General features: G+C 44.8%; 1 protein-coding gene across 1 annotated transcript in view; it reads left to right on the top strand.

The window, feature by feature from the left end:
- SIN3A (SIN3 transcription regulator family member A) overlaps window positions 1-10,410 on the top strand; it is a 30,356-nt gene that overhangs the window by 8,117 nt on the left and 11,829 nt on the right. The window contains exons 3-10 of the mRNA XM_008641944.2: window positions 297-473; window positions 1,906-2,012; window positions 2,523-2,805; window positions 4,693-4,944; window positions 5,630-5,782; window positions 6,624-6,782; window positions 8,035-8,124; window positions 9,530-9,648. Of these exons, the coding sequence (XP_008640166.1) occupies window positions 297-473; window positions 1,906-2,012; window positions 2,523-2,805; window positions 4,693-4,944; window positions 5,630-5,782; window positions 6,624-6,782; window positions 8,035-8,124; window positions 9,530-9,648 (1,340 nt within the window). The remainder of the gene's footprint in view (window positions 1-296; window positions 474-1,905; window positions 2,013-2,522; window positions 2,806-4,692; window positions 4,945-5,629; window positions 5,783-6,623; window positions 6,783-8,034; window positions 8,125-9,529; window positions 9,649-10,410) is intronic.

The following is a 10,410-nucleotide window of genomic DNA, read 5'->3' as shown; positions in this document are numbered from 1 at the left end:
ACCCATTTTACCCTCCTTTTTCAGGTCTTTATGTCAGGGGACATACTTGACAGCCAGTGAGCGTGCAGGCCGGGGACAGCCTGTGTTTGGAATGCGTTTGCAGGGAGGGCTTTCCTGTACTTGGAGTATAGGATGAGAGTTGTCTGGAGTTTGTTGAGTAAGGTTGTCAGCAGTCATGGTTAAAGCTCAAACCAGCTGTGTTCTGCTTCCTTAGTTGTGTTCCCGTGTCTGGGAAGCCTGGGAGGCTCTCTGCCACGACGCCGTGGCCGTGCCTGACGTGCTGTTTGCCTTGGCAGGTGTCGGCCGTGCCGCAGAGCTCGGGCAGCCATGGGCCGGCCATCGCCGCTGTGCACAGCGGCCACCACCACCCTGCGCCGGTGCAGCCCCACGGCAGCCAGGTGGTGCAGAGCCACACGCACCCCACACCCCCGGCCGTGCCCGTGCAGGGCCAGCAGCAGTTCCAGAGGCTCAAGGTAACGTCAAGCAGTGCTGCCCGATGTCAACCATCCTCTCCCGAAATTCCTTGTGCGGCCAGGGCCCGTTTTCTATCCTTTTTGCCTCCCTGCTGGTGACTTCCTAAAAGCTTTCTTGACAAGGATTTGATGCTTCTCGTGTTTGGGAGTCTATTGAATGCAGAAATGGGCTTCTCCTTCTGCTGAAACCCTGTGGTTTCACATACCATAATACAAAGAAATTGGACTTGCTAGGAAAAGATTTGTGGCAGGGAGGAAAAGGAAAAATGTATTGCTTAGAGTATTTGGATGAATGGGTTAAATTACCAAAACATTTGGTGCTTTTCTGAACACATGGCATATGTGGGTGGTTGTGTGGGAGTAATTTGGGAGTAAGGAAGGCTCTATTCTCAGATTATGTGCTGTAAAATCCTTAAACAAAGAGAGAAGTCCACCAAAAATAACCCCTTTAAGTTGCTACATTTGGAGAAGGCACATACATACGAATTGATGCCTGTTTCAGCTCCTTCCAAATACGGTGCGAGTCTTTTCTGGTTTTGGTGGAAACCATTGCCCTTTTCCTTTTGCTGAATTTGGGAAACTTCATTTCTACAAGTCTCTGAAAACCAATTTCAAAAAGGGTGTTTCTTCCAGTGAAATCCATGGAAAATCCTTTGCTAGTGCAGGGTTGGGGCTATACATGAGTCTTTCTTCCGTTGTTCAATTTCAGACGAAAGCGCGGCCCTGTGTGTAGCTCTTGCAGCTGCTGAGTGCGTGGCCTGGCTGCTGGAGGCACAGGGATGCAGAGCTCTCGCTTTAGGCTGTGGCTGTTCTTTCAGTACCTCTGAAAATTGGCTGTTGGTGCACGAATCATGAACCTCTTGCTGTTTGAGGTGTAAAACAATTTGCCGCCCACAGTTGCCATTTTCGAAACCTTCTATGTCGAACTGAAATGTCTGGCTTTTTGAGAGAAGTGCAAGCGTGTACCTGGCAGACATCTACTACACTGAATATGTCATTTCCACTTTCTGCTTATTCTTAGACTTCCATAATAATTTCCACATATGAATGCAGGAAAAATACTCAGTCTAGTTCTGTTTATCCTAGCAGTCACTTCAGTCATGGTAAATTTGGAGTGGTTTTTTTGGTGGTTTTTTTTTTTTTTTTTTTTTATTCTGAGTAATTCTGCTGATCTGTGTTGCTTTTTTTTTTTTCCTTTTTGTCTCTTTTTGGTACTGTTTTATCTCATGGGCCAGGAGTGGGGAGTGAGTACCTTTTATTCAAACAAAAGTGCTGGTAGTAAACTAACCAGGCTCGTGAGCTTTTTGCTCCTTAACTCCCTGCCCAGGCTCAGGGCTAACAGCTGTGTTTTCAAATAATGAGCGTTTTACAGAACAGTGGTAGGTGAAATCAAATCTACTCTGCTAATATTACCTGTCTGGTCTGTCTCCAGGTGGAGGATGCATTGTCTTACCTTGACCAGGTGAAGCTACAGTTTGGTAGTCAGCCACAGGTCTACAATGACTTCTTGGATATTATGAAGGAATTTAAATCTCAAAGGTAACAAGCTGCATTTTTCTTCTTCCTTCCAGGTTAGAAAGAGTTAGTGTATGTGGACGTGGGAGCACAGGGCAGGATCTAAATTCTGTCCTTTGTATACAGAATAACACACCCGGACAGTGATGTAAAAGCAGTTGTGTGCTTTATTTTCTAAAAATTAAATGCATCCCTTCATTTATACTGAATCTTTGCTTAGACTGGGAGTTCACAAGTTCAGTCTTGACATTCATCTGGTTCATCTGACATTCATCAGTCATTCATCTGGTTGTCTGCCCATTAATAATGGTCAGACTTGGGACTAGATCTCGTGGATATAAAACGCTGTTTGGGCTAATAAAATAATGCTAATGTCAATCTTGAGCAGTGTGTTTATAGGACTCAGTTTTGCATTGTTTCATAGGTTAGGGGTGATAAGGGAAAAAAGTGCAGTAGAGGGTTCCTCTGTGGAGAGCCTTGTCCCACTGCAAGGTCCCAGAGGATCATGACATCGTGATCTTTTTCCTTCCTCAGCATCGACACTCCAGGGGTGATCAGCCGTGTATCGCAGCTCTTCAAGGGCCACCCAGACTTGATCATGGGTTTCAACACCTTCTTGCCACCTGGCTACAAGATTGAGGTGCAGACCAACGACATGGTGAACGTGACAACCCCGGGGCAGGTTCACCAGATCCCCACGCATGGGCTGCAGCCCCAGCCACAGCCCCAGCCGCCGCATCCGTCGCAGCCTTCGGCGCAGTCGACTCCGACACCAGCACAGCCGGCGCCGCAGCCCACACCTGCCAAAATCAGCAAGGTGAGAGGCTTTGGGTGACCTGCACTAAGAGCACAGGGATTCTGCTGCCTCCAGCTGAAGCTGGTGTGGAGCTAGAGAGTGAAAAATTAACTTAGACACTGCTTTTCCCCAGTATTTGTGAACCTTCACGTGTTTCCCTTGTGCTGCTGGGATAGTTTCTCATTTTCAAACTTGAAGATGCAGTCATAGTTAATTTGACAGCAATTCAAATAAGCTTTCCAAAAGATTAAGAGTTTGGAAAAGCCTTGTTGCTGGCAGTGGGGAACTGAAAGACAGTCAGAGCATCTGGTAGATGGCACACACATTATTCAAGAAGTGATCCAGCAACCCTAGGGAAAAGGTTCCTAGTTAAATCACTGGGCACACATTATCTGCCTGCTTTTGTGTATATTGTCTTAAACCTAAAGTCCCAAGAAATCGCCCATAAAACAGAGGTTGTGGTGAAGATGTTCTTCTTGGTGTGAGTGTGTCTGGTTTCAAATGCTTGAGGCAATTAAGCTTTTAGGAAACCTTCATTTGGTGGCTTCTGCATTGTTTGAAGTCTTGTTTTCAGATTGGATAGTTTTTGTAGAGGGGTCTGGTTCAGCCATCAGCTGGAAGGGTTCAGGAGTGACTGGCAACATCTAAAGTGCAAGAGTTTAGGCAAGATGACCATGATGTTGCCTGTAGGTATTGGTGTGTGAGCCCAGAACAGAGACCTTTCAGTAACAAAGGAAATTTGCCTCCGATTTAGATACAATCCGGATGCTACTGTCCAAAAGATGTAATTATGTGAAACAGAACAGGATAATAGATGTTCAAGGAGATTACTCCAGATAAAATATCATGTATTCAAAATGTGAAAATATTTCAGAGCCTTAGGGAGGGAATCTCCAAAGTTTCAAGGGTTAATCCCTAAACTGTTAAATAACAGTTGGCTGGAAAAGCTAAAGGAAAAGGTAATATGCAGTTAAAAAGCAGCAGTTAAATGTGGCAGTTAGCTGATCTCTGGACAAACATCGTTGGGACATGCAACTTCCTGCTCAGAAATGGCAAACAAAAACATGCTGAAAGATTTGCTAAAAGATTTGCCAAGCTGGACTCTGCAGATCATTCCAGAATGAACTTGCCTGTGTCAAATTTCAAGGACTTTTTCTTAAGAAGTAGTACATGCTCTCAGTGAAGAGCTGGCTCCTTCTTAGCACCATGGTATACGTGGTTTTCTCCTCATCAAATTGCAAAATGTTGAACTATCTTTGCTAAAACTTTTAAATGAACCTGAGGGACAGGCTAGACAATGAGGTGAGATGTCCCTACCAGGCAGGTGAAGCTGCAGCTGAGCAGGGCAGGACCTTGTAACAGGATATTTATAGCCATTCTAAGATGGTTACTTACATTCTCAGTCCTGAAAACTCAGTGTAATACAAGTTTTAAAATTTAAAACATGAGGGGAATAAGTACTTCCATTTCCTTTTAAAACTGCCACCTCAAAACTAAATTTTCACCTGGCTGTTTGATGTCCATTAAGAGTATTCAAAAGAATTACTCATTGCCTGCTTTTCATCTCAAGAAACTCCAGTTTTCCCTTGCTATTGCCTTTATATATCCCACAATTCTTCTAGTGGCAAAATCACTTGTAGTGTTGGAGCTGGTTGTACCTACGCATTTTAGCTCTGTTAAATTTTTGAGGTAGTTTGTGTCCCTTGTCAGGTTTCAGTCCAAAGCAATTAGCAAGGAAAATCATCTTAATAACAACAGCTTGAATAGCCCAGGCATTTTGTCTCCCTGATGCGGTTTAGTCTCTGCTGGCCCACTGAATATTTATCTATCCCTAAGTGGTTTAAAAGTGCCTTTATCCCAACCATAAGGGGATCTGCTTGTTCCTAACACAGCTTGTTTTCTCCTCAGCCATCGCAGTTGCAGGCACATACTCCTGCCAACCAGCAGACCCCCCCGATTCCGCCGTATGCATCACCACGCTCGCCACCGGTCCAGCCTCACACACCTGTGACAATCTCTCTGGGCACCACACCATCCCTGCAGAACAATCAGCCCGTGGAGTTTAATCATGCCATCAACTACGTCAACAAGATCAAGAATCGGTTCCAGGGACAGCCGGACATCTACAAAGCCTTCCTGGAGATTCTCCACACGTATCAGGCAAGTGTTAGAAATATGAGTTTGGGTCTACGTATGGTTATTTCTCTTGCTTTGCTTTGTGGGGGGGTGTCCAAAACTTGCATTTGGGTGTTGTGCTGTATTAGCAGTGGCCAGCAAATAACCATAGACTGGTTTGGATTGGAAGGGGCCTTAAAGATCATCTAGTCCAACCCTTTGCCATGGGCAGGGCCACCTTTCACTAGGTGAGGTTGCTCCAAGCCCTGTCCAGCCTGGTCTTGAATTCTGCTTGAACTAAGCAGGATTCTTGCAAGTTAAAAAGATTACGCAGCAGTATGAAGTAATAGATTTCAGTCCCTCATCTTTGCTTGGAAGTGTCTGAAATGCTTGTTTTTAAAAGAACTGGATTTGGCATTTTTCTATGAGCATGTGTCAGGATGAGACAATGTGGCTGTAGCTCTGTGTTAAAAGCAAAGCAACCACTTCTATGATCAGTGTCTTACTGTTCCAGGGCCAGTTGGGCATTTAGGATATATTTATAGTATATATAAGTATAGGTACTTAGAATATATGAGAGTCATACTATTAATATAGTATGATGCTTTACATAAGAAGCTGAGACCTTTGCTGTTTCATTATTTGTATCACTGAGAGTTTTATTTTTTATTTGTCACTTGAATAGTTTGTGCATCCTTTCTTCTGACACGTCTCCTCTTTCCTCTGGCAGAAAGAGCAGCGCAATGCCAAGGAGGCAGGAGGGAACTACACGCCGGCTCTGACGGAGCAGGAGGTGTATGCCCAGGTAGCTCGCCTCTTCAAGAACCAGGAGGATCTGCTCTCGGAATTTGGGCAGTTCCTGCCTGATGCCAACAGCTCTGTGGTGAGTACCCTTGGAGACAGGCTGAAATAACTAATGCAGTGTTCTGTATGTAGCCAGTGTTCAGAAAAATGTGCTTTTGCTGTTTCTTTCTTGGGGTGTAGGAATGAGGTCAGGGGGGTAGACTGTGTTTTCTGGCTGCAACTTGTCTCTTAAATAACTTTTATTTTAAATGCAATTCCTTTGCCTGAAAGGGTTGTTTTAAGTTACTGTTGTTTTACTGCTGTAACTGCAGTAAAATCCATTGGTCATCTAGAGCTAGGAGGAGCAGCAGATCCCACCTGGACTGCTGCATCCAGCTTTGGGGTCCCCAGCACAGGAAGGACATTGATTTGTCAGAGCAAGTCCAGAGGAGGCTGCCAAGATGATCAGAGGGATGAAGCACCTCTCCTGTGAGGAGCAGCTGAGAGAATTAGGATTGTTCTGCCTGGAAAAGAGAAGGCTCGGGGGTCACCTAATTGTGGCCTTCCAGTACTTGAAGAGAGCCTCAAAGAAAGATGGAGAGAGACTCTTTACAAGGGCATGGAGTGACAGGACAAGGGGGAATGGCTTCAAACTGAGAGAGAGTAGGTTTAGATTAAATGTCAGGAAAAAATTCTTCCCTGTGAGGGTGGTGAGACATTGCCACTGGTTACCCTGAGAAGCTGCGGCTGCCCCATCCCTGGAGGTGTTCAAGGGCAGGTTGAATGGAACTCTGAGCAACTTGGAATAGTGGAAGATGTCCCTGACTATGGCATGGCATTGGAATGGAACAATCTTAAAGGTCCCTTTCAACCCAAACCATTCTGTGACATTTTGTGTGGAACTTAGCCCTAATGGTCTTACGGGTTTGTCTCTGAACAAGCTGCTAAGTAAGACAACTGCAGAGAAAGTGGAATCGGTCAGGAATGACCACGGGGGCACAGTGAAGAAGCCACAGCTCAACAACAAGCAGCAGAGACCCAACCAGAACGGCTGCCAGATCCGACGGCACTCGAGCACTGGGGCAACCCCTCCGGTGAAGGTAAGAGCACGTGCTGCTCCTTCAGAGCCCTGGTTGTCCCAGGAGGCTGTGGCAGAGCAGGATGTGGTTTCCAAGTCCTTGCGATTTTTGTGGCACAGGCTGCAGCTTGAGAACATGGAAAATAGTGTTTGTCTTTAAACCTTTCAGAAGTCCTTGTTTCCAAGCACAGATCTTTGCCTCTGATTTTTGCAAACCAGTGGTGGTATCTGTTCCTGAGGGTGGGATATAGTTACTTTAATGGCTTGGGAAAACAAAGTTTTCATCACTTTATTAGAACTACATAGTTTTATTAGCAGTGGTTAATGAGGGGGATTTGTGGAATGTGGAGACAAAAGTCTCAGTACTGCCACAGAATGTATTTGTCCAAAATTTGTAGCAAATGTTCCTAAGGCATGTAGGAAAAGTCAAGCTGAAAAGGTGTGGCTGAAAGCTTTGTTGTAGTAGAACTTGGAGCAGATGCAGTAGAATCATGTTTGTTCATCTTTCCTGTGATAAGCCTTTTAATACAATGATGAATGATTATTCTCTCAGCAGAGTTTGCCCTTTTCAAATGATGCACAATTTGTGAGGGCAGCGAGGCTTTGTAGTGCAACAAAAATTGTCCTGTGGCCAGGTGGCTTTGTGCATGAAGGATAAATTTGCCTGCTTTTTTTGAAGCCAGTATATCGTCCTTTGTCATGAAAAGCATTAGCAGGTGTGATTGTATCATTTAAATCCAGGGATTTAAATCCCCTTCTGCCCTTTCTCCTCCCCTTCAAATCAAGAGCACCAAAATGAAGCATGTGTTGGAGGCAACTTTCAGCCTTTCTGAGGATGGAGAGTGCAGGGGTGGTATGGGGAAAACAAAACATCTTGCAGTAGAATGCAAGAGAGGAAAAAATTGTTATTCTGGGGAGGTGTAAGACTTACAGAAGTGGATGAGTGATAGGAAAATCACTTTTTCTGGCAGTTTTCCAAACTGGTTATAAAAATAAGATGTGCTGTAGTGTGATTGTTTCAGTCAGCTAGTTACAGGAAAGTGTGCAACAATGTATTACAAATATTTGGAGTGGTATGCTACTTATTAACATTCAGTAAATTAACTTGTAGCACGTGTTTTAATAGATTTGGCCTTCAAAAAAGCCACCTTTCCTTTAATGGGAAGCACATGGTGGGGTCAGGGAGCTGGCGTTTGTGTGATAGATAATCGAATGATCTCAACTTGCTAAACAACCCCATTTATTTTTAATTGCCTTTCTTTTTTTGATAACAGAAGAAACCAAAGCTGCTTGGTTTAAAAGACCAGTCTTTGGCAGAAGCCAGCAAACATGGTGTGGGGACAGAATCTCTCTTCTTTGAGAAGGTGAGAGGTGGGATGCAGATATTGCGTGTCCTTGATGTAGGTCCTGCCTGTATACACATCTGGATTTCTATCACAGTGAAGTGTGTGAGATTTACACCCCCCTGATAACATTTCTCAGCTTGACCTCAGATGTATCCTGTGACCTCTAAGTCAGATCCATTGAAATTTTTAAAAATTGGTGATATTTTTTACATGTGTCTTTTCCCCAAAACTCCTTCTCCAACTTCCCACCTGCTGCTGCTGCAGTTTATTTGAGGGAATGGGAATTTTCTCTTGTAACCCACACTCCAAATTGCTTTCCCCTTTATGAAATCCCCGTACAGCTGATGATGTGCTTGGCATGTCTTGCTGTGTCGGCACAGCTTGTACCCATCTACAACCAGCTGGCTGCAGTGGGGGAACTCAGTTTACAAAGCAACTGATTCATATTTACATTGGGTTGGTTTTTGGTGGTTTTTTTCCCCTCAGAGATTAATCTAATTAATTGCACAGTTGTTACCTGTTGCTGGTTTAGCACACAGATCAAGTGAAGGAGATACGGGGTGTTTCCAAGTGGTACCTTGGTGTCTTTTCTGAGATGTCCATACATTCCCTTATAGCTCAGAGGGGAGTATGGAACGAACTTAAAACCATCCTTTTAAGCAAAATTCGCACACTGATTACAGTCTTGATTGCTCCCTGCTGATGTGGTGAATTTTGCAGCGTGATGGGAACCAGCTAATGGTAACTGGGAACCAATTTATTGCTTGGAGGATGTGTAGGTGTTAACATGGGTAAACCTAGAAATCCCTGCTGTGGAATTATAACCATAATGATGAATAACTTAACAATGATAGATCTCAGTCTGATGTGTAGATCTTACTATTCCTGTGGGAAAGGTAATGGTGTTGGGATGAATAGTTTGGCTTCCTTATTCTGTGAAGATCAAGGTTGCAGAAGGAGGATTGTCTGTGATAATCCAAGCTGGAAGGAGGCAGAGGCTGGAGAGATGTCACCCAGGGCATGGGTCTCATACCCGTGCTCCCTGCTTGAAATACTCTCTGGAGTTTAAAAGCAGCCTGGGTGGGTTTGTGATGCTGCAGTTACAACTGATGTTGTCCACGATTCCAGTGTTTTGTAATCCAGCTGTTACAGAGTTCTTTGAAGAATTTAATTCTTCACTTGCAGCTCCTTTCTTAGAGTAATGCCCCAGTGCTGACACTGCAGGGGATCCCAGCGTGGGGATGGCTCCCATCAGTACCTGTTTCTCTGGCCCTGTGTAGAGGGCAAGTTCCCTCTGTCCAGCTCACTTTAAGATTTGTGCGCCTCGGTGGGAAGCACAGTGTCAAATCCAGGTCTCCTGGACCTCCCCCTGCTTGGTCTCACCCTGATAGTTCCTCTTTTCCTCTTGTCTCCCCTCCCTCAGGTCCGCAAAGCTCTGCGTAGCACAGAAGCATACGAGAACTTCCTGCGCTGCCTGGTTATTTTCAACCAGGAGGTGATCTCCCGGGCCGAGCTCGTGCAGCTGGTTTCTCCATTCCTGGGGTAAGTGCAGCCCCTTTCCTTACACAAGGCAAGAAGCTTAATCTTCTTGGTCTGTTTCTCTTGTGGAGCCAGGAAAGAAACACTGACTTTCAGGGTCTTCTGCACTGCCCTTTCCTATTCCTTATCCCAGAGAGATTCCCAGCTGTCCTGACAGGCAGCATGCAGGAGCAGTGCAGGTGTTGCTTGCTGTGTGTCTTCCCTTTCCAGCAGGGTGAACAAAATTATTAGCAGCCTGTTATTGCAGTTTCTTGCTCTGGAATCATGGGTTATGTCATTTGAGAAAAGATTGACTGTCTAATTACAAAGGAAATGTCCCCCCAGAAAAAGCAGAGTGCTGACATAAAGTCACTAAAGTTTCCAAAAAGCAGCTGAATTCTGTCACAAAGCCAAAGATGTTAAGGAACTCTAAATAGGAATTTATGACTTCCATGATGGTCAGTAGTGTACAGAACAGCGCTATTAATTGGTTAAAACCAACAGATATCCTCTCATTAGCTTTGGGCAGCAGGATTAGTGTTTCTTTTGCCTGGGCACTGAGTTGCTGGTTCCAAGGGAGAAGGCAGTAGCAACATAAATTGGGTTCAGGAGTCCATTACAGTAGCTACTGTGCAGAGAAACTGCCCTAAGGAGCTTCCACTTGCTCTGTAGATCCACTGGAATTAGCCAGGCATCAGCAGAATGTCTGACTTCAGGTAGAAAAGGTGCAGTATTTGACAAAAGAAATCTGTGCTTCTCCCATCTACAGCCTGTGCTTCTAACTAT

This window comes from Corvus brachyrhynchos, unplaced genomic scaffold (assembly GCF_000691975.1).
Source record: "Corvus brachyrhynchos isolate BGI_N302 unplaced genomic scaffold, ASM69197v1 scaffold309, whole genome shotgun sequence".
Lineage (NCBI taxonomy): Eukaryota > Metazoa > Chordata > Aves > Passeriformes > Corvidae > Corvus > Corvus brachyrhynchos.
Note: the sequence above shows the minus strand (reverse complement) of the source record. Positions and strands in the feature narration are given on the sequence as shown.